The 27,771-nt window shown below is 39.1% G+C and overlaps 1 protein-coding gene across 1 annotated transcript in view; it reads right to left on the reverse strand.

Annotated features, from left to right (window-relative positions):
* Positions 1–7,928: 7,928 nt before the first annotated feature.
* PRTG (protogenin) overlaps positions 7,929–27,771 on the reverse strand; it is a 78,386-nt gene continuing 58,543 nt past the window's right edge. The window contains 9 exon segments of the mRNA XM_032700697.1: positions 7,929–9,185; positions 10,324–10,428; positions 11,416–11,581; positions 12,542–12,662; positions 13,234–13,416; positions 16,923–17,093; positions 17,861–17,988; positions 19,666–19,852; positions 20,372–20,467. Of these exon segments, the coding sequence (XP_032556588.1) occupies positions 8,799–9,185; positions 10,324–10,428; positions 11,416–11,581; positions 12,542–12,662; positions 13,234–13,416; positions 16,923–17,093; positions 17,861–17,988; positions 19,666–19,852; positions 20,372–20,467 (1,544 nt within the window). The 3' untranslated portion in view covers positions 7,929–8,798.

Genomic DNA, 27,771 nt, shown 5'->3' on the forward strand with positions numbered 1-27,771 from the left:
TTTAATTATTGTATATATATATATATATATTTATATAAACACCAAATACAAAAGTTTTGACTTTTGAAAGAAGAAATCCAGTGTGTGTATATATACATATGCATTAAAAAACCAAGGAACGTAAAACCTCTATAATAAATAAAAAGGAACTTTCAGTTTGCCATGTTAACACCAATATAATAAATTTCAGAAAAGGACAAATTTATGTTAAACAAACCTTTGTGGGCTTCTCTGAAAAATGGATTACTGTCTACTCAAAGAGGTGGTCGCCTGTTGAGCAACGAATAGTGAAATGGGGACACTCTGTGGGGAAAGGAAAGAAATGCAATTTCTTGCACTTTCTGGATCATTGTCTTGAATCCTTTGCATTTTCCTGTTTATCATGGTCTGATGAAAAGAGAAACAAGCATTTAATTCCAACAGTGCATCACTTACAAAACCCCAAATAAAGGAAATATATTACAAACATTGTTAGAAAATCCAGTAAAAAAACTCCACTATGAAATCTCAGCATTCTGACATCCTTTAAGAGGAGCTAACAAATCCAACTTAGTTATCTCCTTTGTTTATTGTGCAACAAAAGTAGGGAAGAACACAAGAACAGATCACTAAATATGCCTAAGTACACCATGACCTAGTTACATAGATGCTGCACTCCCCCATTACAATTGAGAGCAGCTTCCTTAATCCCCAGGCTAAAATTCACATAAAATCCAGGATTTCAAGAAAACAATGTGGAACTAATTATTTAAAATACGTGCACTATCTGTCCACAAACACCAAACTGGATTTAATTGCTTGACATGTATTACGTCTAATGGGGGTGATTCCAAATCTGAACTTTAGAGGCAGAAGTTTTGGGATACTATAGAGATGTTCTACAGGGATCCTATAATTTAGTTATCTGCAACTGCAGGGCTGGGCTCTAAGTTTTGGCCCAGCTGAGCTACAGAAAAGGAACACCATCACAGACTCTTAAAACCCTGTTGAATGCTAAACCAAGCTGCAGAGTGCTCCTATTAAAAGGCTGTTTTCCAGTCAACCCAACTACAAACGGCAACCTCATAACTTGGGGTGAGACTTCTAAACCATGGGACATGGCACTGCTGAATGTCAATGTGCTGGTCCCATCTCTGGCCAGGGCTCAAAAGCTCATCACGGAGGTGACTTCTGAGTCTTCCCAACAGCACAGGTGAACTCCTGGGTACCGGTGGTGACTGCAGGCTGTGCTACAGCGGCTTCCGACGTGCTGACCTTCTTCACTGATGGCATCTTACTCTGTGTAGATCACAAAGCTACAGATGCTGTATATTAAAAATCAGACTGCTTTCCTCTTTAGTTATTTTTCTGTAAAGTGTTGTAAAGGCCAGTATCAGAATTCTTCCTATTATGAACTAGAGGTTGTCTTGCTTTTGATTTGGCAGAAGAATTTTAATTGAAATACTTAGAACTCAAGCCTGGAGTTAACTTACCCTTTGAAGCTGGAAATCTTGATCTCAAGGGATTCATTCTGCCTTGACTGTGGATTTTGTGTAAAGCAAAGCCAGATTGTCTTATTTGGTAGAGACTGAGCAAGCTGTTACTGACTTTTAAATATTCAGGATCTATTCCAAAGCATGACGGTTGCTAACATGAATAATTTTTAATGGATTTTTTTTCATTATTTTACAGTCTGTGCTGTAAACTATCTTACTTCCAACTTCAATTGCATAACCTAATACAGGGAAGGCTATGAGCAAGGAGTTCAGTGGGATTGTTTTAAGCTGATACGTCTGTAAACTGCAAAAAGCAAGGAGGCAGCATAGACTGAGCTCTGTCACTCATCCCCTGGTGATAGATTTCAGCAAACCAGAGGGGTTAATCTCCTAGATCAGCACACCAAAATGCAAATTGTTAAAAAGCTGTAGTGAGCTGCAGTGTATGCAACACTTTCCTGCTTTCATGTGGTGCAATCGCCTGGCAGTCTAGCCAGAAATCTGCTGCTTTACTCATGAAAATCATTTTTTCCCAGTCTATTGCCATGCAGGTAAAAGGAAATTCAAACCCATTCTATTAACATGAACTCTGGGGAGTCCCCAGTCTATTTCCAAGTAAAGTAGACTCCATTGTACTGGGCACTGATTTAAAATGTCTCATGGAGGAGTATAACAGGAAACATTGTCTTCTATCGCACACAGAAATTCACTTTCACCCTTCCAAACTGGGGATGATTACAGTATCTAGCATCCCCTGGACCCACCTGGAATTTTAGTCAACTTCCAGTGAAATTTGAGCCATCTCTCCAGTGAAACCTTGAGGAACATGGACCACTTGGCAGCACTGCCAGAAAACCCTCTCAGCTGGTTCTCGCAGGGCAAATGGGGATTCCCACCCAAGAACAGGCAGGAGTCTCTCAGAGAGCAGCTGGCAGCCAAATGTGTGTCAGCCCCCCAGGCCTCTATTGCCAGCCAAGGGAGATCCTGTGGACTAGAGATATCCATGCATGGCATCCCTTTCACTAAGGCACAGCTAGATTCTGAATTATTTGCATTTTCTGTATGCCTTAATGGTGCATTCCTATGTAAATGAGATTTAAACTATGGGACTGAAATAAAGCTTACACTCCACCTTCAGGTAGAAACAATATGATGTCTCTGTCAAATCTGAACGTGTTTGCCTGGGGCTCCAGCATGCAGGTATGTGGAGAGAGAGGGGTTCAAATACCATCTTTGCTATGTGGGGAGGAAAAGGTGAAGCCAAAGCAGAGATCATGCATGGGTGTTCAACAGTAGTGGGACGCAAGAGGTTTTAGGTGGGAATAATTCCAGGAACATAAGTGATAAATGAATACATGCTTGGGAAAGTTCTATGAATTTCAATGATAAGGCACGTGCAGTTTACTCTCTACCTCGTTCTATGACTTCAAGTGCCAACATCTCCCTGTCTGCCCAGCCTGAAATGAGGCATTGTAGTTACAACTTCTTTGCTTTGAGCCACTCCTCAGACACACTGAAAATAAAGTATTCAGCAAGTAGCACTTTTACTAAGGAAAACTTTTATTTCAACTGTGCAATCAATCAGTATTTAGACAGCAGTTCCATAAACATTTGGCATTTAAACTTCTATTACTTTTTGGCATGACCTTGGGGTAGTATATAAACAACCCTGGAGGGGAAAAATGAACCAACACACTAGGTAACATTTACTAGAATGCTAGAAAAAGAAAAACAAATCCACATTATTAAACAAAATAGTTTTTAAAAGACATTAAAAAGTTACATTCAAATCAGGGCAAACATTAGCTTCCCTCACCCAATGGAATTCACAGAGCTGATCCCCTGAGACAAATATAAAATTAATACAATTCAGCTCCATCCTCCATTAGCCAGTCAGCCATTGCTGCCCTTGGAAGAAAATGGCACATGGAGTGAAAGGATCCAGAACACCACAATATGAGATACATACCTGGCTCCTACACTGGCAAGTCATTCACAACTTAAAAAAAAACAAAAACAAAAACAAACAACCAAAAACCAAAAGCCAAACAATCAAAAAGCAACATTTGTATAAGTCAGTTTTTCATATACAGTCAGTCTTCACTGAAAACACACCAGGCAGGTGCAATGTGGGTATATGCAATCATGAAAATCAGAAAACTTATTTTGAAGGAGCCCAACTAGCAATGGAACCAGAGGGCCCGACACAACAAAACCTTAAGCACGTGTTTAAATCCCTTTTGAGTCAATTAGGACCAGCATAAATACAGAGGAATTCCAAAGAAATAAAGTTACTCACATTAGAGCCAAATTGAATTTTTGTTCTTTTCGTATGGGCCCCTATGAACAGAAAGCAATCTGAGTTTGAACTTGTATTGAAGAACAGTATTTTTTGAGACACATGTCCCAAAATACAGTTACATAATTTTATTATAGAAAGATGCTCAGTATTTCCTGCAGACAGTCAAATCCCTCTGCTTTAAGAATTGTCTGCTATTAGCAGAGCTGCAGTTGCAGCAACCAGTAAGTGTGTAACAATTGTTCAAGCTAAGAACCACTGCAGCAATTACTAAGTGTAATTCTGCTTTCAATTTTATGAGAATACTGTCAGTAAATTGATTTCTGAGAAATACCACCAGTGTTACATCTGTGCAGCTCTCTTTGGTTGGTGTAAAGGGGATTTTGGGCTAAACATGGAGTGCCCTACAAACCTACCAATGTTAGGAGATGGATTTTTCCCTGCATGAACTTCTTTATGTAACAAAAATGAGCAAGAGCTCCTGGTCTTAGGCCTTCCAAGTTTGCTCTGAGTAACATTTTACTGAGAGCCAGCAGTCCATGGTAACTATGCTTGGTAACTCCATGGTAACTGCAACCCAGGTTGCAGCAAATGATAAGTCATTCAAGTTGACTTAATTTGCAAGGAAAAAGAGGTAAATTGACTTCAATTACTCAATATTTACTACAGACTAAGACTGTAGAGTTACATGGAGAGTTACAGTGGACCTCTTATGCAGGTGACTTGTTATCTCCCAAAAATCCATTTGCCAGTGGGAGTTTTAACCATTTAAGAATTCTGTCCTTCTAAAATAATAATACAGTGGAGATTAAAAAACAAACAAACAAAAAGCTTATTTTGTCTGTCCCAACTATGCAAACTGAAATACAAATTAATTCTCCCATTGGCTTAAAGAGAAACAGGATGATGGCCCTTATTTGACTACAGCAAACAAGATGAAGCTCATAGTCTAAAACATGGGACTAAACCCAGAGAATGAACTATAAGAATAATTAAAACCAGGCAAAGTAATCTCTTGATACCCTTTTCTGTTAAAAATGTCACCAGTTATACAGAAAATGCGGAGCTAATATAGGAAATTACTGAAAGTGATATGTAGATTTTTTAGTTTTCTCTTACAAAAGCAGAACTATTACAAAAATAATCAACTGATATGCCCTGTTCTACGCAGCATACACATTCCCAATTTTCTTAGATAATTCCTGAAAGATGAGAATATTTTTTATTTGTTAAATATGAAGAAAGTACAGAAGTGTAACTGTGGGCAGATTGAGCACTTAGTTTTGGATCCAGGTTCTGCAGAACAGGCATTGCTGTTGTAGCTGAAGGGCAGAGTGCTCACTTAGAAACATGATTAGCATGGTAAGTCAGCTTTCAAGGTTTCCTCTTTAAGTTTTGATGCTTTTCAAGTCACATGATTTTTGCTCTTTTTTTTAAAACACAAGGGTTGCATATACACTCATTACACCAGCCATGGCTCCTTAGTTCTCAGTACAGTTAAACAAAATCAATTCTCATAGTGTAACACTAAGTTCCACATTTATGTTCATCTTCCAGAACATATTTAGAAAAATTCATAATTAAGAAATTATTTTTTTTTCTCCAGGATCCAGTTTCTACAGACATAACCAAGAAAAAAAAAAAACCTGGAAAACCTGAAACCAGTCTGCCTGCTGTGTTCTGCCAGCTCTTTCTAGGCAAATGGAATGAAGACATTTACATATAAAAAACTCCTTTCCTTAGACAGCCACAGGTACAAATTTTTAAGAAAATTATTATCTGTAATATCATATTCATAATTACCTGTATTGGCTTCAAGGATGTGAAGCATTTAAACTCTGAGCCCATTTTTGCACTGTTACAATCATGAAGGATTGATTCTGCTATTGAGATCAATAAATAAAGTATCAATTTCTACACAATTTTTCTGGAGATTCCTTTGCTTACCTTGTTGGAGTTTTCAACTGTAAGACAAATTTTCTACCACAAAATCTTGTGATATATTACTGCTAGGCTGTAAATTTTGAGGAGAGGATATTTTCTGTTCTGTAGCAATCACGACTGTGCCAAAGGGAAGCACATGAATGTAGACTGGGTTCTGGAGAAGTGTATTATATTTGGTTAACATAAAAGTAAAGAAAAAGACAGAATAATTATTGCCTAACTAAGCTTGCCTATATGCTGAGGTAACCTTAAATATCTTTGGTTTTCTTTATTTGCTGATAAGAAGTACCTTGATGAAACATTAAGTGATCAATAGAGTTCTGGTCTCTAATACACTGAGTATTTTCAACTCTTTGGCTTATTAAACTCAGAGCATCTATAGAAGATTGACAGATTTTACATGAAGTCTTTTTCACTCAAATAATCCATAGGTTAAACTGCAAAGTGGATTTATACTATTTACCTGTAATGAAGGTTATGAAATTACATCTGATTACCAGTACTTACAGCAAACAAGTCTTTGGAGAAGCAGTTACCATCTGCATATCAGCTCTTTCTGAATGAGACTAACAAAAGAGGCTACTCTGAAAGATGAAGTGTGAAACTTCATGCTACAGTTACACATTCTTACTCTAATTTTGATTAATTCACACTTTTCCTAACTAGAAAGAGTACTCTGCTGTACACTAAACATTCTGCCTGACAAGACCAAAAATAAATCTTTGGTGAAAAGGTTTTCTTTTTCTTCAGCAAGTAGATAAAAACTGTTCAAAAATATTTTTCTTAATACTGTATTGTTAATCAACTACATGCTGGAGAAAAAAAATTACACTTGGAATTCTTTGGAGGTATCTGCTGGTATTATAATTTTCTTTAAAGGCTCTTGTAATAACAAGGTAGTTAAAATTGTAGAAGCATACAATTCACCTATGCAATTGGCTACTACAATCAAGAAGCCCTATTGGTTTTTGTTAGTAACTACTTATACAATAAAATGTATTCAGCTCTTCAAACCTATAATTTTTTACCTAGTTTAATTATTTTTGGACAATATGTGGCTTCCTTCTCTTCTACAGAAAAGTCTTTGGTACAAGATTATTTTTAAAGCATTTGAATCAACACTGTTATGGAAGGTGAATGTGAACTAGCAAACAGTTCTAAACAGAACTCCAGCAACCAGAGCCAGATTCCTCAGCACAAACCAACCAGAAGAGCAGGGCTTACCAACAACTTCTCACCTCCTACTGATACATGAGGAAAAACACAAGCCAGCCTGGCCCACCTGGAGAGTGACATCTCAGCCCCAGTAAAGTCAATGGAGTTCTGACAGACTTAAATAGAGCCAGGAGTTCCTATGGTTGATTTCTCACCACATTACATTTTAAACATTTTCTTTGAGTAAAAACATATGCCTAATTTTTTTTCCTTTCCTTTTATTTATTTCTTTTTTTTTCTTTTTTTTTCTTTTTTTTTTTTTTGTTTAAGTAAAACAGGGAAAGAGAAGGAGTGAGAAGAAGACTGGATATAGATACAGGCAAGTTTCTAACATTGGATGATTCCAGCCCCCTCCCTGTCTCTCGCTTTCTCCTATTAAAAAACAAAACGATACCCTGTCAGTTTGCTCCACGTTTCTGTGAGGCAGCTTAAAAGTAACAAACTGTTCCCTGAGTACAGGAAAAAACAACATCAACAAAACCCAAAAAACACTAGAATAATTTTTAAAGGAGGTAGTATAAAACAGGAATTGCATGGGTTTGAGGCAGTACTCACCTCTTTAAACAGACTCTTCAACTAAAGCTCTGGCTTTATCATTTCTCATGGTAGCCTACTAAGAGTTTTAGATTGGCATGTGGTAAACTCCCTGAGCTAAAATTCCTGGCTAATAGCACACTAGGTGAAGGCAAGGAGCAGGGTTGCATTCTAACAACAGCTCTGAGACATATTACAATGCTAGCAGTGCTTATCAGCACTCAAATCTGGGTAAAAATAAACTCATGATACAGTTTACTTTAAAAAATCTAAGAAGTATTTAAGGCATCTTTCTGTACTCCAAAGCAACTTTATGAATACTAAAAAGGCATAAGGCAAATCAGTAATTTCATAATATATAATGCAAGGCACCATTGCTAAGTACTGTGATACTGGAATACTCAGCGTTATTATCTCTTCCATGACTCTCAGGCAGAGCCACACTGTTTGAAAATGCTGAGTACTTCTTCATTTTGCCATGCTTTTTAGCCTTAACTGTGAATAAAGGGGCAACATTTGTCACACTGTGGGGAATCCACCATGTCCCAGAGCCCTAAGGATATAGCAAACATCCTGTCAGCAGTTGCTGGCACAGGTTTCTGGGGGAAAGGCACTGTCCTAGGCTTACTGGGGTTATAAGAAACCAAGAGGTACAAAAGATTTCATGTGGCTCTACATGTGGAAGCTCCAGTTTTCCCAGTTTTTAACATACTCTGTGTCAACCACATGAAATCCTAACTTTTTATACTCTGAGGTTTCCTTCTTTTCAAAGACAGAGCTTCAGCTAAACAATCTTGTTCACCAACCTATACAACTCCCTGATCGCTGAGCACATACATATGCACACACACACACACACACACACACACACACATTCTACACACAACTGGGGGGGGGAAAAACCAAACCAAACCCAAAAAAATTCAAAATAAAACAACACTACTAGGAAGTATCATCAGTTCCATAGCTGAGACCAACTAGAACACAAATGAGGTAAAGCAGTCGTCATTCAGAGTTCACCTCTCGGCAAACTGAGGTAGATAGTCAGCAAAAGGGCCAACAGCCTTCCCTTTGCTCCAGTGACATATTTTTAACTTTAGTCAGAAATCTTCACTCCTTTCACATTTTTTGACCACTGAACATTCAAAATGAGTGAGTTTAAAAAAAAAAAACCAAATCAAAATAAAGCAAGAAAAAAACCCCAAACATTCAACAGAAATATGGATCACCTGCTAGGTTAGTCAGGCTTTCCACAATAAAACTTTGGCTCCCTGTTCATTGTCCTTCGAACAGACATACACTGTCAGAATGTCTGGCGTGGCCCCAGGATGTCAGTTCTGCACTGCAGGGTGGATCTGAGGAGGTGAGGTAGGAGTCTGGTCAGCAGCAAACAGCAGGGGAGACTCTGTGCAGTCACTGATGGCTGGGCTCATCGCGTTCGTACCCAAGTCACTGCTCACAAAAGGACTGGTGGTGGGAGGGGTGGCACTGGTCACAGAGGAGAGATGTATCTCATCGTTGGATTCATGAGAAAACCTTCCAGAGTCACCGGTCTCGTGGCTTCCCTCGCTGTTGGCCGAATGCTCCGTGTCAGCAGCAATACTGAAGGGCACCTGGAAGTTGGACTGCTGGCCCGGAGAGCTGGGGGAGTCCTCACTGACCAGCACGGGGGGGCCTGGCTGGTACAGACACACCGCCTGCACAAACCTTCTCGGGGGCTACACAAAAAGAGAGAGAAAAGGGTTGTTGAACCTCTGAAAAGCTGAGCCATAATTTGGATTTTTACTGCATTTCCTGCCTTCTATTCCACCAGAGTGCTCCTAACAGCATTGCTTCACAACAACCAGGGCTTTCCTACAGGAGTTTAAGAAGAATCAATCTCAAGTCTTGCTCATACTTTTTTCTTCCATAATAGATGAAATAATCCTTCCAGATATGCATGGGTAATCAAAAATTATTTCACTGCAAAGACCTGAACAGTATTTTAAAAACACATTTGGTAGAGTTCTCTCCTGTCCCCTCATGCATATTCTTTAAGCATTACTCCTGGGGTGATAGCAAATATTTTTCATATAGAGGCATCAGAAATTCACAACTGCTTCTGGAAATACTTTTGAATATGAATTTACAACATGGATATCAAGACTTTCTATTTCTTAAACACACAAGAGCACAAAACAAGTTACAATGAAATAAAGAGTAGTTACATGCTCCACAGGTGTGAATTTGCATTACAGTGTTCCAGGCTTGGTTGAACACTTCAGTTCTAAACTGTTATTTTTCTCAACCAAATAGCAAATGTTTGATAATTGGCAACAATTTCAGCAGCCAGACAGTTCTACTCAGATTCTCAATTTTCTCAGTACTTTGGGTATATCTATAGTTTCCCTCTTTTGTTTCTCTTCACCAAACAGAAGTTTTAGCTGTCAGGGTAGGAGAGGATTCTCTATACTTTAATATTATTTTTATTTGTATATACGTATTTAATTTGTATTTATATTTATACAAAGTCTCTGCAGATGTAGTACATGTGATGTACAGACCCAGTACACAGAAATCCTTTTGCTCACAGATAAAAGGGCAAAGGCAAGAAAGTGATCAGTTAGTTGTGGAGAGTTGCAGTGTCTGACAACTGTAAAGAGTTACAGTGTCCCGACAATATCTGTCAGAAAACGAAATATTCATAAGACTTTGCTATGAGATAGAACACCATCAGCCTTAACATAACTGAAACTATCCAATTAAAACTTAGACCATTAATTATGCTTTCCCATAAATAGAAAACTACATATCTTCCTTTGCAAACACACGGTCTAGGAGTAAAGATTGTGCATCTTTGCCCACTGGAGCAATTACCTCCTCAGTCTTCACCTTCTTAGTATCTTGGAAGAACAGCCACCTCTTCTTGCTGTTAGTCTTTGTCACAGGCCCATAGCTGTTAATAATCAGATCAGATCCTCCCTACAACAGAGGAATATGCAGACATTTATTTTAATAAAGTAAATTTCTAAGATATTTGAAAATATTTTTCTATTCCTATCTATTGGCTCCATACTGAAAATGAAGACAAATGAAGTCTCAGTGCTGAGTCACATTTTTTGTGGTCTGGTACTCATCTGCTCGAGACAAGTCGAGAACAGATCCACTAAATCTGAGAAGCCCACCTTCCAGACCCAACAGCTGTAATACTGCAGACACACAGCAAAATATTCCAGCTGCTGCTCTTGTTCTACTGCTTTGGATGTTAACCATTCACATGTAGAGCATCTGTGCCTGTGCTGGGGTCCATTTCCGTTCCCCAGCTCTTGCATATATCCTCAGGGAGCAGCTTCATTCAAGTTTGCAGTGTGAACAGAACAAGCCTTAATTCACTATGTCTACATGTGAAAGGAAGACCACTGTGATTTTGTCACAGTGGACTCCTGGGCTTAAGATTGTATACATCCACTGGTAAATTCTGCCATCTAAACTAATTTATAGTTTGATCAAGTATGAGTTTGTAAACTGTAACATTGTCTTTCCAGCAAATATACAGAAAAATAATACTTTCTTTAATAGCTGCTTAGTGCCACACTTGACTAGATTGTGCACAGGCACTTGCTGAGCTGGCTGCTGACAAGGACCCTCACTTATCTCCTTGGACTAACAGAGGCCACTGAGCAGCCTCGAGTCTGTGGAGCTTTTATCCTGTGATGCTGTGCCAGAGCCAAACACTGCAATCTGCAGAGTACAGTGTAAGACAAGTCTGAACCAGATCTCTAGCTGAACTGTCAGATAAGTCTTGAAAATTTGAGCCTGGATTGCCAAACTTGTGCTTGTTCCGTTAAAAAAAAAAACCTCCTGGGGGTTTGTAGTACACATATTTTACATTTGATAAGGACTCTGATGTTATAGGAATGAATTCTAAAGAAAGATTTCTGATTTGGGAGCAAGTAAAGCTCACAGTACCTTAGCATCGATGAAGTTGTTTCCCACTATCATTGGCAGTAAGGATTCTTCATTCTCTGCAATTCCTTCAGTATTCTTCTCCACCTCATTAGCACTGGCTAATGAGATGCTGGTATGTGACAGCTGGTCAGTGTTTTGCTGCACTGGCTTAGGAGCAGATGTTTTCCTACACAATGTTAAGCAGGAAAAAAATTGACCCACGGGAATAAAATACAAAAAAATCAAGGATAAACTTCAAAGCTACTATTAATCCAGTAATGCTGGTATACTCTCGGCATTTACATTTTGTTATATGATACTTCTAATTCACATGGAATTTAAATGTTATTGCTTGTGATAAAAATAACATCTGCTTCCAGTTAATCATACACAGTAGGCTACAAGCTTATGAGCAGACAGGAATTGTCATGATTAGTAATATTACTTGGAGGAAGTAACCACTAATGATATTAAGACCTTTCTACCATGCTACACAGAGACTGTCTCCCAGTACATATTTTTCCTGTATGAATGCTAAAAAGCCCTTGTTACTGAAATACGCTGTTAAAGAGTTTTTAATTTATTATTTAAAGTAACATATTTTTTCTGATCCCAGAGTTTTGGGCAGTCACTAGGCCAGTTTATACCCTAGAGCAGCTCATGACAGACAGACAGACAGACAGATGGTGGCTTGCACCACTGCAAAGAAACTGCATCATGGATCTGCTGTGGAAACTGCATCATGAAACTGCTTTATGTCGGAGTTTCTTTTGTCCAGCAACACCCAGGGGAGTTAAAGCCTTGCAAAACCATGTCTGGGCAGGCTGGAGGGTTAAGTAGGAAGAGCAGATGATGGACAGCAGCATGCTCATCTGACTCAAAGGGGGGTTTGCATTTGGAAACATGCCTCATACTTAGTTGTCAAAGCACCACCACTGACTCACTCTGTGGGTTCTTCCTCCTTTTCATTGGAGAAGGGGCTCAGGTAGAGTAGGGAGAGCCAACAAAGTGCTTTGTTTCCAATGCTAGTAGAAACAGGTGAAGAGACAGAGTACTTCAGAGAACTTAGCACTCTTGGAGGAGGAAGCACATCCCAAAAATGAGTGCGCCCTGAAAAAGAGCTCATTCTTCAAGAACAAAAACATACCTGGCTTTACTTCGATAAATTAAGATCAGGATGCAGATAAGGATGCAGGTCAAGGCTATGCAAACCCCAACAACAATGCCAGTCATTGATTTCTGGTCCAGATGGTAATAGTCAGAATAAGCTGTATCAAAAAAGAACATAGAAAGGCTCAGTAAATAAGAAGAGCTAACCCCTGCTCCCTTGTCAAGAAATTAATAGGGTTACAATCACAACCACAGAGACAAACCCTTCTAATGAGATTTCCAGGCCTTCTCTGTCATGCATTTTGACATTTTTGAAAATAAAACTCACAGACCAAACAGAGAAGAGTCTGGTCAGTGCAGTCCTGGTGTGGGAGGGGAGGAAGGGAATGCCTCTTGGGAGAGGCCCAGTGCTACTGGATATCTCAAGACATAAAGGACTTGGAGGAAATGCCATAGAGGAGTGGCTGCAAAGCTGAATTCAAACCAGTTATGTATTGTCATTTGATAGACAGACTTCCAACTTCCGAGCAAGAGCATCAAACCAGCTCTGTGTTGAACTGAGATAAAAACTCCAAAATCATTTCATTTAGAACAAGAAAATGTTTCACTGTTAGGAGTACCTCACATAAACCAGAATGGTTTACCCAAAACACAGTTACAAGCTAAAAGAAACAGGGATCTTTTTGCTCCAGTACTTGTGACAGCAGTAATTAAAACATTGCTACTGACTTGTGGAATCTCCGGAATCCAAGCGTTTGGGTCTCTGATTAGATTCTGATGTCTCCTTCGGCAGGACAGCAAATTCCACTGCATTTGAGAAGGGTCCTTCTCCCACTTCATTGGAGGCTGCTATTTTAACCAAGTAGATGTTTCCTGCTACAAGGTTTTCCAGCAAAGCCATGGTCATTGCTCCTATAAAAAGATTTGATAGACAGTTCCAGTTAAGACAAAATCTGTGGGAACAGACCAAGATTTAGACACTGGGACCTACACTTTCCTTCCAATACCACCTGCAAATCTTGTTTGAGGACTTTGATACCTTCTAACCTGCTCATATAAGGAACAGAATGAACATTGAGCCTTATCTTCTTGTCCCTTCTGTCCTTTCTCTCCATCCTGCTTGAACACAGCACACCGTGAACTTCCAGTATAGTTCAAAACCAAGAGTCAAGTATTGGGTACAACACACAGCACACTAATCCTAAATCTGGCATGAGCTGCATTTCGGTGTGGTAGCATTTATGCTGTGATCAGATCTATAAGCAGATGAGCCAAGCTCATAACCAGACTCTGAGGCAGCAAAAGCAGAAAGATAGACCTTTCTTGTATATGCCTCTCCTCAATCCACTGTACCATGAATGTGAATGCAAATTGTCATAACAAAAGAATTCAGGTTCACTTTATCGAATTTCAGGTGTAGTTGGTTTAATGAACAGGATAGCTTTGCAAGAGTACATTATACCACAATTTTAAAACAAAATTAAGCTCTATTTAGACCTGTGTAGGCTTCCTTGACTACTGTGCATCTGAGCTGTGCTACTAAGAATATTACAGAAAATGCCTTTTTCACATGCTAGGGATTCATTTCCTAAAGTCCCTGAAGGCAGGAAAAGAGATTAAGAACATAAATAGGATTCACTTGCATTGTCCTTAGACAGGCAAAACTCCTATCAAACTCAATGAGAGCTTTGCCTGCCCAGGGACTGCAGACTACTGCTTACAATTCCAGTTCATTTCTAAAATGCCTGTGTTTCTTGCTACCATGGAAATATACTGCTTTTCTTTCCCTAAATAGTGGCAGTTACAGGACCAAATCTCTCTCTTGTTCTCTTTCACATATTCCATTCACTTTCTCAGACTTAAGTCAAAATTTCAACCTTTTACGTCAGTTTGAAAAGCTAGAATTTATAGTATCATGGGAGCCTATATAAAATATAAGCCTGTTTTGTTGACAGAAAAGATTATAAATTTGGCAAAAAAGGAAGCTACTTCAAAAGCTATTTCAGCTCTTCCATAGAAAAAAACCCATTAGCTGAAAGCATTTGAAGTAAAATGTGAGGTATCTGTAGCCAAAGGAGCTGTAATATTTAGCACCAGCAAGGGTGAAAGGTCACATTTCAATATTACAGGCTCTTTCCCACCAACTCCTTTCAAATCTGCTGCGTGGCTGTAGCAAGTGAGCACTTTGTACTGATTTACTGCACACCAAGTGTGTAAAGGCTGTAACTTCTAATCCACTTGAAGAAAACTAGGGAAGGGGGGGAGGTGGCTGGAAGATAATTTCCATTATGAATCAGCACCAAACTGCAGTTACGTTTTTTTGGTTTTACCATGCCTAACCCAAGCTCAGTAAATTAGAGGGTTCTGGCTTTTAAATTGATGGCAGGGTTGATTTATTTTTTTATTTAAGGGGGATGTTTCTGGAGGTATGAGACTGAAATGGGGTCAAGATTTCACAAATCTTCTGCAGAACAGGTTTAGCATCAAGACAAAACAATGCTCTATATATTGCATGGGGTTAGCTGAGCTTACCAGAATAAATGCATTAAAAAACCCAAATCCTGCTTCTATCTCAAATTACCTATGAAAGTACTGTCACAGGACTATCACAGTATTTGTCCCATTTTACCTCTACATACTAGTTTTCTTTCACAGACTTTTTTGCCTATAATTAAGAGCATAACAGATTGTCCTAATGTCAAGATATCTGAATTCCATGCCGTGCCTCAAACCCTAATATATCTGTCAAAATACAAAATTTGTGACTCTAACATTGACGGACATAGTAATACACTGAGATTTACAGCTCTCCATTTGCTCATTCTCTCCAGCTCTTTCAGTATGGGAACACATGAAAATGTTTACTGTTATTGCCATCCCCTCATCCCAAATCTCTGGTGAAATACTATCAGAGATGATGTTCAGGCATGGCTGAGCTGAAGGATATATCTGAAAGCAATTCAGCCACTTTGCTGCATGCAGCAAATACAGTGTATCATCACCAGAATGACAAGATTTATTCTTCAAATGTAAGCTCTCTGTGAATTTAAATCCGCTGGGTTTTTTACCGAGTAAAAATTAATGGTAAATTCATCCTCTAATTTGACAAGCTTACCTCACTGTTTCTTCCAACAGTTAAGTGGGACACCTTTATTTATATTATTGTTTCTTTGAACAATTTTAATAGTGAAAAAACATGGGCTCAATCCTCCCCCTATAATTACACCTGATTGGTATTTCAGAGACTAGCTATTTTTTACAAATTTTGTTAAAGATTAATACTCATTACCCTGTCATTCTTCACAGGTGACCATTCTATTTGGGGCCAGCCTGACAAATACATTCTGCTCCAGCAAAGACAAAGCCACCTTTCAAAATGGCTGTTGGTCTTCTCTGCTCTCCTCGGGAGCAGGACACTCACCAGCTCTGAACCAAAACAGTTCACTCTCGATGATGATGAAGCAAATTGTCCTCTGTGACAGCATACTCATTAAGGTTTTGGAATTTTCTCCACAGAAGATTTAAAGCCTCACTCTCTGCTGACAACTAAGCTTTCAGCCAGGTAACAACACAGAACAACAAAATAGTAACTCTTACAGAGCCATCCTCTTAAATGGGCTGCTCAAGCACATGACTTTACTCTGTAACACTGAGCTTCCCTCTCTGATTTAAGACATCATTAGAACATTATCTATTCTGAACTGCCTCTGTTTATTCTGAAGATCAACCGAACGATAAATGCTTTTTTTTTTCTTTTCTGGTTAAAGTAGAAATCTCTTTTTAATGCAGCTCTTCAAATCATAGTATTATTGTCAAAAGTGCCTACAAAAATTTATCCTATCTCTCCATCTAATCACAGAGATGTGACTGCAGTTCATGTCACCATACCCGAGGTACTGCTAAATTAGCTAGCTGGAGCTCAGCAGTAGAATAGAGCCAGAGAGTTAAATTGAATTTGCAGAGCAATTTACTGGGAGTAGGGGAAAGTTCATTAAGCAAACTGAGCTAACTGGATTGGCAGTGATCGACAGATATATATAAACCCACACAGCTACATTTATACATTTATTTCTGGAGAGCCAGGCATCAGATTTGAAAGAGTGCATTTACAAAATGAAACCATCACAATCATGGTTACAACAGAACTAAGATGGATGTAATTGGATTTACGAGACCTTCTGGTTCCCACACTGAGCTCCAAAGCAGCACAGACAGCCCTTCTCCCCTCACCTTCTCAGTATGAACTGAGTTTTAATGCATTTTCCCATGGTAATTATTCTAAACTAATTAGAACTTTTATGTGAACACCTATATATGAATTTATTTCTTACTATAGTCCAAGGGAGCTGAAAGTAACAAAGCATATTATAAGTAGCATCATTGTTTGTTCAGTTCATAGGTTTGTGATTTCAGTTTACCTTCTCTGTGCAACACTTGCCATTCCCCAGCAATCCAAGACTTCCTGGATGCATAGAGGATAGTGTATCGTGTAACAACTGTTTCAGGACCATCAGGTGGCTTCCAGGAAACCAAAGCAGTATTATCTTCTATCAAAGTCACCTTCACTCCTACTGGAGGGCCAGATGGTGCTGTGAGAACAGTAACACAATGCTATTAGGCTAACCCAATTTACATGCAATTAAATTGCTCAGAAAGAAACTGATGTGCAGACCTAATGGCCACTGCTACATCCCAGAAACCACATACAAACAAACACATGCTGCTCCTCGGGAGACATCCTGTTGACTCTGACTCTGACTCTGGTCAATAGATGAGATTCTGGAAAAGCAAATTTCATATTTTTTCCTTCAACTCCAGAAGGAAACAGTTACTGATAAACCCCCACTTCCTTACCCTGTGAACAGGTGTATCTCAAACATTGCATTGCTGAGAATATGAAACCAAAGTTTTGGATTTTCCCCTTCCAAGCTGACAGCAAAGCAAACCAGCTGCTAGAGTAGTAGATGTGTAGTATTCCTACAGTTTCCAAAACTTCTAGGGCTTAAAATACGTTTCCATAATACCTATGAATCAGCCCTACCTCTTCAATATATATTTTAAAGTTTTTATTCAAGTTAGTTCTATTCAGCAGTTGCTAATGGTGAAAGCATATCCCACTTTATATGAAAATCATCGCTGATTTAAGGTGGATTTTGAAAAAGAATTTCACAGTTCCAAACCAAGGATTTTCCTGACAGCATTCTTCTAGCTCTTACCAAGAAGAGCACTATCTGTATCTCAAAGGAAAGGATTTCTCTCTCCTACAGACAGCTGAAGATTAATAAGCAATTTGTCAGGCCATTTGGTTTACAGATCTTTCTTTTTAGAACCACATGGTCCTCTCCTGGTTCCTTACCTTCTGGGAGGGTAGTGTGGTAGACTACAGGACTCCAGGGACTGGAGAGCTGGTCCACATGCAATCGAACTGCAAATTCATACATAGTTTTTGGCTCAAGACCTTGAACTAACATATGAGTCTCTGACCTGTATAGATGAAGGAAAAAAATAAATTTAACAGTAGCAGTTGACTTGAAGATCCCAAACTCAGATGGTATCTCTTGGTCACATGAGTAGATTCTCACTGTCAGCTCAATAAAGGACAAACCAGTTCAAGTCCAGACACGTGGTCCGTCTGTGCTGCCCACCTGAAGCGTACTTGTACTAACCCTGGAGCTCTCAGGAGGGTGTTATGCCTGCTAACAGTTGACTTGAGCTCAACTTTTTATAAAGGTTCTTCGAACAGCTGATGCACAAGCAAGTCCAAGAATACTACTGGCTGGATCACCAGCAGTTATCCCAAACTCAGCTCTTTCCACATTTGTCCATAGAACACTGTGTTTTCAGCTGGAGTAACACAAACTGCAACCAGCATCACAGCTGACAAGGCACATGATGTTGGCTCCTGGATTTGCTTCTCAGTTCACAGACAGCCACAGGCTGCATGTGCAATATCCCCTTCCACTTATGGCCTCTATCATCTCCCACATTTAGGGGATCTCTGTGGAATATGAATGTTCCCTACTCACCTTGTAGCCGCATTTAGTAATTTATTTTTTGCTTAATTGATTATATTAATTATAATATTGCAGTTTACTATTTATTCACAAAGTTAATTGTAGATATTTCACTTTATTTTAATTCTAGGGGCGGAGAGAAATCTTTCATATATGCCAGTGTTAATTTCGGGTGATAATACCTCAGTCAAGATTAAATCTCAATTTGAAATGGTGTTACTCTACAGATCCTGCTTTATTAAATCTCATTTAGTAGTTTCATCTTCCATGGTGCAAAGTCAGTCACCACTATTTGCAATAGTCTCATCCTATCACAAAAAGCAGCAGTCCTTGCTATGCTCCATATTGCACACTAAGAACTTTACATGGTGATTATACTGTGTCTAATCGTTAAGTCAGGAGTTCTACAGCAGGAGAAGTGTTCTCGGAAGAGAATATCTTGAATATTAGGATCGGAACTATCCTTTAAGACAGCATATTTCTTATTTAGAGGCTCGAGTAAAACGAAGTTTTAAGGCAGCTACACACATACGGATTCCCTCAACAGGCCCCCAGCATGGGCAGTCACATGGAACAAAGTCTTCTGCTCCCAAACCACCAGAACACCAAGACTAGGAAGACTTTTTTCCCTGTTCTGCCATTCTGTGGCTCAGGCACTGCTTCTCTGAAAAGCAAGCAATCCTACTCAGCTTTCCCCTGGCAGGGTCCCACACCCTCAGGAACATGGCATTCCCACAATAAAATGCTCAATCCCTCAAAAATTCTCATTTCCAGTCTTAAAATCAGACACTGGACTAAGTCCCACCTTTACCCAGACAAACTACCCATAAAATAGGTATTCTCTCTTGTTTGGCTGAAGAACTTAAAATGAAATTCAACCTAGACAGCTAAAAAGCCATTAAAAAAACAAGAGCTAGCCCAGTGACCCAAGGTAAGGATCTCCGGTAGAGAATTAAGCTGTTCCATGAACACATCTTGCAAAATCCAAGAAACTGAACAAGCAGCCACGGGGCAAAACACACAGTCAGTCCTCTATGGGAGATAAAAGTTGTTACAGGTAAAAGACAGTTAAAAGAGGGCAGGAAGAGTAGAATCTGAGTGGGAAGGATGTGGAATTGGCACATCAAGGCTCACCAGGAGCACTTACGTTTGGAGGTAGAGCACCAGGGACGCGTTCTGCAGCCCCACGGGGTTGCAGCGCACTGTGTAGTTGATGAGCTGTGCAGATGTAAAGGCAGGTTTCCCCCAGTGGAGGTAGATGGAAGATGAAGTGTTTGCTTTGGCATAGAGGTGGTGAGGAGGCGGTGGAGGTGGCACCATGCGATCACGGACAGCTGTTTGAAACAAAAAAGCAGCAGGAATTATTTACTGGATAACGTTAAGAGGCCTGAGCCCACAGTTTAGGTTCAAATCTCCCCTTACCCAGCACTACCTGGTATTCAGACCCAGGAGTCTGGTTCAAGCTATTAAAGATCCCTGCTAACCCAACACATGTCACATATTATTTGGGCAGTCCCACTTGTTTAGTCAAAAACAAAGTCAAAACAACAGAGATGAGAGAGAGACATAAATATCTCATAGGATACATGACAGTCACTGTCAGATGATGCAGAGTGTCCAACAGGGGAGGGAAATGCGCTTGGCCTATCTTGTTTCTTCAACTGCACTTCACAAACACAGGAAACTATCTCAGTTGCAGGATGATTAGGATAGTATTTGTCACAGATATGATCTTTCTGGTTCTCTGTTTTACACTGAATTAATTGATTATTTATAGGTTAAAAACACAGAGCTGATGGGACCTTGAAACAGCTCAGCTCTTAACACATTCTTCATGCATCTACAACACTTACAGACACATCCAGGAGTACTGACTGTTTGGTCTGCCTGATAACCTTCTTCCATACTGTTGTATGCCAGCAGCCTTACATGATACTTTCTTCTAGGATCTGCACAAAAAGAAAAGGAATAATTAGCCTCCAGAAGAAGGAGGGGAAAAAAAAGTTTTTCAGATTTCTACAGATAGTGAAACAACTTGATTCTCCTACAAGTTCGTTTCAAAACTTATCTGCTACAATCAGCAGACTGATGGACGGGCTGGATGCCTGGAAGCCCGTCTTTTCTCCAGCCCTGTGAATTCCCCTGCATTTTTGCCCAGACTTCCAATAGCCCAAACAGCAATCAGTAGGAGTAGGATGTGTCACATTTCTATCTGTAACAAAGTTACACCTTCACAGCTACAGAGCTAGATTTAATGATTCAACATATTGAAGTTCTTTCAGTCTTTTATTAAAGATTTGTTGAAACAAACAGCAGGAGGTCCATAGAAACCAACATTTGTTTCTGGATAAGCAGGATGTAATGAAGCAGGGCAATCAAAGCAAAGGCAAGAAGACAGGACTCAGCAAAGAAATGGGAAATGTTTTGGTTCCAGGCTTTGAGAGGAGATAAACTGTGAAAAAACAGGGATTGCTAATAATGCTTTGACTAGCAAATTCTGCCTCCATATGTTTCTTGAAAGCTGGTTCTGGCATTCTTGGAAGGTCACTGTTCCCAGCTTAAAGGACCTCCCCATTTCCCTTTCTCTGGCCATGTCTTTGGGCAGCCACATTGCAGTTTGCTGCTTCTCTTGGTTGTGTTAATGATACGCTGGCCTTGATCCAAGTGGAAAATTGCTACAGAGCAATGAGTTAGAAAGGGGCCTGGAGCTTTCTGTAAGTGGAGATGTGGTGTGGGGTACAACAGGTGGCTGGGAGTGCAGAGCAGCAGGATGGCTGCTCGGCTGCTCTGCAAACTGCTCCCTCACAAGCGTGTTTGCAACCAATCCCTTCCATACAACCACGATCTGCGAGAGGGCAGCGTTTGCTACGAGCTCATACGAGTTCTTTGGGGTTGAGCTAAACTTCACCCCAGCACTGACACAGCTATCAGGACATTCTCCTCTTCTATTGACAAGGACCTATTTCTTTCTATTAAGACTTTCAGAAGGTTCAGACATTATATGTGTGCTGATCTTTTTTATTTCTTTTTTCCTTGCTCTAAATTACCACAGTATTAACCCTTCTCAAAATAAGCTCTTCTTGTTCTCATTTTAGCTGAGATTTGACATGGCCTCTCATTAAATAAACAGGAACACAAATCCTTGACATTTCTTCGCCAAGAATAGGACTGTTGTTTCCATCAGATCGGTGGCTCCCTCTGCAGTCACTGCACCAGCAATACCATCTGATGTTTCTGTAAAGGTGGCAGTTTCCTAATAATGCCTTTTCTAAAATCTTTTTAATCCGAATTAGAAAATCTTTTTCTGCTGTAGTTACCCACATCAGCTATAAATGTGATATCACTAGGTAGAGTTTACATTTCTATCTGTGTTTATTTTTTTAAATATTATTTTACCAAAATCTATATATAGCTGTAAAAAAGGGAGGTCTTAAATTTGGATTGAAGTATTTCTCTGAGGTATTTGACACTAATGGTAGAATAGGCAAGAGGAGTCCATTCCCATTTTTTGAATAGATTTTAACATCACAAGCAGAAAATGTAAATAACAAAATGTAAAAAAAAAAAGTGCTTTTTTTAAACAAGAGTAAAATTCCCATTTGCTTTGAAGGTTTTTTCACTTTACAATAGCACTTTAACATCAGTTGTTCTTTGACCACAGATTACAATCAGAGAAAATAAGGAGATGGACACAAACACACAGAATAATCAAATGTCACAAAAGAAAATATGGATTTTCAATATTCAAAATTCAGAAAGATTTTAAGATGTTATATGTAAATAATTGCAATCTCTTAAAAATTTTCAAAAAATAAAGGTGCATTTAAAAACACTGAGCCCAACTAAAAGGATAAATATTAAAAATATTTCAAAAGTCCCAAGTGATTTGAATACACAAAAATTAAGTTACAGTGACTTGTTTAGGAATATTACAAGTCCCTCTCAGAAAAGCAGAGACATATATATTCCCAGGCCTCTTAATCTGTGGGAGGAATAAATATATTAGTGTGCAAAAACAAAGCCAGAATTTAAAAGAAGAAGTCATCGAGACACCTTTAACATCTCCCTGGGATTATGCTTTGGAGTCTGTTATTAAAAAATGATTTTTCCCAGTTATTCTTAGAAAACACTTGAGCTCGAGCACTATTCAGCAGGCCCTTGAACAGATCCCACAGAACCAGGAGGCTTCCAGCTGGCTGAGTGTCGCTGCCTCTCCCTCCCTTCACAAGTTGCCCGGCGCAGCCCCCCGCTGCATTTCCGCAGGACACGGGATGACAGACACCACAATCCATCATCCTGCCCAGCACCTTCAAAAACCCTGCGCCCTTTGAAAGTGCTCACCCAGAACTGATCATCTTCGCTGGGAAATGAAGGATAGCTAAGGTCTAGTGCCCTGCTGAGCTGAATGAGGAGCCTCTGAGGTCTGTTTATCCTCGCTGCATTTTCTTTTTTTTAACTGAATTCCTCATTAACACTTGATTGAGGAGAAAAGGAAGAATAATGGGATGTGGAAGAAAGGCAAAAAAAAAAAAAAAATCTAAGTCCCACAAAAAAATTCAAATGTCTTTGAGAAAAATATGTTTTTAAAATCTTACTTTTAGGTATCCTTAACACTTGACATGTAGAAGCAGCACAATATTGAATACCATTCCTCTCTCCTGCTCTTATATAACACAAGAGGTTTCAAAGAGAATTATCTTTATATAGAAAAACCTGTTTAAAAATAAAGTCCCTCAGTTAGCCCCTACCATCTGAAAAACAATGTTATTTCCACCTCAGGACATCATGGTTCAATTGGTACCAAAACTAGTTCAAGACAAAAGCGATGTCCGAATTTTTCAGCTGTCACACATTACTGTTCTATGGCTGAAAACCCATCTGCTGGTTTCTGCAACTGAAGTAGCAGAAGGAGGGAGGGCTGTGTTATGGACTGGTCCAGGGAAGCCTAAATGTTAAAGTCATTTAAAAAGAAGAATAGAACATAATTTACAGAAATTTATGTGAAACTTGCCTCACAGATTATGTGCATAACATGAGCAAAGACCAATTCAAAGTACCCACTGAGATGCCATTCCATGTTGATCAGAGCTTTCCTATATGTCAAACACAGTAATCCAACATCTGCCACAGATCTGTCTCAGTTCCAACAGATATTACTATTTGTTTTATGAAGTGCTGGAAAATATTTTTTGTCTCAAATAGCCTCTGTTTAGAATATTTTTTTAAAATATTTTTTTTTAAAATTTTTGAGTTTCATTTTCAGGCTTCTGATATGATTCACTCCTCAGTGGCAATCCCAGTACACACCTGGCATAAACACTTTCATCTCACAGTTCATCAGCTGGATCAAACATTCAAAGCCAGGCACATCCGTAGAGAGAAAACAAACTTCAGGAGCTTTCTTATCTTTAACCAGCAAAGGTATCTTGAATAGTTTACACATAAATCACTGATAAAAGACTGGGGATAGCATGGCCACCTGGGGATTGACTGTCTCAAATTTACTGTATACCATCCATGCACAGGAGGCTTGGAGGCTCAGGAAACAGGGAAGTGAGCATTGAGGCCATCAGTCCTGCTCCTAACAGACCCAGAAGTAACATATCTTTCCACAGATCACTGCTATTCAGAAACACATTGGGTGCAGTGATTGACTCAACCCATTCAACACAGAAATTCAGTGTAATTAAAAAAACTCATATCAAGATTTCCTCTCTGCATTTACAACATTTCTCTGAATAACTGGTAACACTGAATAGTTCTTGCAGTTGCCAGCATTTGTGTAGTGGTTGAAGGCTTGTTCACAGACCTAAGATGAAGAGGAGCAATTCTGTAGCCTATTTATTAATCAGCTGGATGATTTTTTTTTCAGTTAATTTGTTTCTGTTGAATATCATTTGGGTTTTTTTAGTGTTAGTGTTCAATTGTTTTAAAACTGTCACAACACCTGCAGGTTTTTAATAGGCATTTTTATTGTTATTACTTAAATCAGCTGGTGGAAAGGAGGCAAAACCTGCACCATTCATATAAATCAAAGGGCTGGCACTGATGTTGATAGAAACACACTAGGGCTAATTCATAAACATTATTACATGAGTGCCTCAAGCACACAGAGACTGTCTTAGAAGACATTATAGGCTGGATGTGATAATTTGGAATAGTTTCACACAGTTCAATGGATCTGCTTCACACCCCTTTTTTATGTAACCAAAACCTGTCAGCATTAAGAACACAAGAATAACAGTTTCACCAGAGACACAAATTTCACCTGTAGTAATAATATTTCTATAAAATAAGAGTGGGAAAAAGCTAAGAATGCCTTACATTTATTAATTTCAAACTACCAAAATAGATACTGTCCCAAAAATCACTGTTTGGCAATTTATATTGGATTAGTCTCATTTTCCTATGGCACTGCTCCACAGTGATACTCCTCCGGATCCCCATGTCCTGTCATTCACTCTCCATAAAAATTTGCAGTGAGTCCTGCAGATCCAACCCTGATAGGTCTTTCAGCAGAGAGACACATGGGGGAGCCTTCTCTTTGTTTTGTGAGTTGGAGTTGGTTCTGTACCTCATAGTAAAACTGGCAAAGGTAAATACTGCAAATATGAGCAAAACAATTAAGTTGAACTATGATTTAAAACATGGATTGTAACTTGGAAAAACATTAAACATTATAGTAGCTGAAGCTCCAAAAGAGGTTGGGTGACAATGATTTACTTGTATTACTATATCTCTGAGATATAATCTTAGAGATTAGGTTTAGCTTCTCAGGAAGCAGACAGGAAGCTCATAGCAGTCACAAACAGATCCTTCAAGAAAAATACCACAGTGCACTCAGATGTTCTAACCCTGGTGTTGTGACAAGTCATTTCGTTCCCCAGCATGGAGGGAGAACCACAGCTGCTCATCTGTTTGGATGTGGGATACTGAGAGAAACTGCAGAAATATCACCAAGAATTGAGATTTGACCTATTGGCAGTTCTGCTGCTCTACATTTCATTGGAACATCCACATTTTATTGCACCAGCTCAAAATCATTCAGTATCCTTTACTGCCATCAGCCTTGCTTCTATGTAAATCTTTCATTTCTCTTTCAGTGAGGGGAGAACTTGCTACTACAGAGCAGCTGTCAGTCAGAAATACTCATATTCAGATAATCACATTTCCTTTCCCAAAACTTAAGATTTTAATATGTTCAAGTGATGTATATTTATTAGTTAAACATGGATTAAACATTCAGAGCCTAGTTTTCAAAGTCTAGGAAAATATAAATGGTCCAGTAAATACATACACAGTAGTAGGCAAAAGCAACCATAGAGTTGATAGTTTTCTAACGTCAGAACTAGTTTTAGTGTGTGTTCGTGTTTTCTGTGGAATTCCACTGAGTTACTGTCTCAAACTTAGCTCTTCAGTTCTTCTAAAATATTGAAACAAATACACAGAAATATATAAAACAATCTGGCATTGTTCCTGACCCTTACAGCCCTCTGAAATATATCCACTGAATGCTGGGATGACTGCTGTAGCAGCTACCATTATTTGGGGGAATGGCAGGGAAATTAGAAAATAAGGTTCTCTGTTTTGAAGCCATTTCCCTGGTGATAAAGGTGACACGGGGAGAGGAAGGAACATCTCTCCAACCACTGCAGGTTAGTTCCATCTGGTAGAGTTATACCTCATGACTGCCAGGTGGTGTCCTCATGCACTTCCAATGGACACAGCTGGGAAAATGAGAGGCATCAAAGATTAAATGCCTGTGTTCACAGTTAAACAACTAAAAACAGAAACATGCTTATAATCACTTCGCAGCTGGTGAAGTACTTTATCATGCAACAACCTCATTCTTAAATTACCAAGATTGCACAGACCAAGCTTTTAGAAAAAGTTACTAAGAATAAAGTCACTTGCATATTCACAGTGGAACAAAAATTCCACTCTCAATATTCTGTTACAAAATTAAAATCCTCTAAGACTAAAGCAGCATGACACTAACCACAGAGCCAATGAAAAATCCTAATTCATCCTCCCTTCTCAAAAGAACACAGAGAAATGCAAATGTCCTGATTAGATTTTAACAGTACATTCAAATCAGTTTTCTGCGAAAGACCAATGTGCCTTTATCCCATTGAGATGTTGATAATTTGTCTTTATACAATTCTTCTGTTCCAGATAAATTTATAGCAGTAAAGATAAGTACAAAACCTGTAAGAGCAAGTTCTACGACCACACTGTACACATGAGACACACCCTGGGTCACTGTTCATTCAGCTGAAGCTTACACTGAATACAAAATGAAGAGTCCTGAATCAAAAGCGTTACAAAGTGCTTGCTGGTATGAACACAGCCAAGATTTTGGCTTTCTGGCAAATGCTTCAGAGAAAGCATCTGTTTACAGGCTACTTAGCCAAGGTTACAAGAGAGTGTAATATTGCAACCCCTAAAAGCCCTGTCATTGTTTCTTTCAGCTGCTGCATGTTTGTGAAGCTCTGAAGGCCTTGAAAGGAGCCAGAGCAGAGCCAACAGGTCAGGGCTAGATAAAATTAAGAAAGAATCCGAGGTCAGACCATGAAAGAACTTTTTTTTTTCCACCCCTCCAGAACAGTGAGTCCACCTCCAGCAGCCTTTCATTCAGTCCTGATAAGAAGAGACAGCACTACACAGTTTGGATTTCAGACATTTTAAGTCCTCTTTGGGGAGAGGAAAAGATAAGGAAGCTGAAAGGAAATGGACATTTTACTATCATTTACTGTTGGAACATACTTTCATACCTGTTTCAAACATCCCTGTTCTCAGCAACTTGGAAGGAAAATATTGATAGAAATTAAAGTACTGGTGGCTTTGTTCTTGTTTCTATAAGAATTGGGATTGCATTGAATTTCTAGAGAAAAGACCAACCAAACAAACAGAAAAATTCAGTGTCTTGATGTTTTGAGCCAAGTTCAGTGACTAGAAACCTAGAAATAACTTCTGAAGATACAGCCAGTATGGTAATTCTGACGGCTGGGGAAGGCAATAAGAAAATTTTTTCAGTTTTGTTCTAGCTTACATACAAAATTTAAAATAACACTTTTTTCCTTTCAACTGCAGGTATCAAAACCACAGTACATTCAGAAGGTCGAAAAAAATGGTTGTTCTAAGGACAAAACTTCTGTGCCCAAATGTCCATTTTTAATTTAATCTTTTGTGCTGCTGGATTTTTTGTGTAACCCACAGATCCATTGTTGGGTAGTGGTCCGGCTGGATAGCT

Source organism: Chiroxiphia lanceolata, chromosome 12 (genome assembly GCF_009829145.1).
Source record: "Chiroxiphia lanceolata isolate bChiLan1 chromosome 12, bChiLan1.pri, whole genome shotgun sequence".
NCBI lineage: Eukaryota > Metazoa > Chordata > Aves > Passeriformes > Pipridae > Chiroxiphia > Chiroxiphia lanceolata.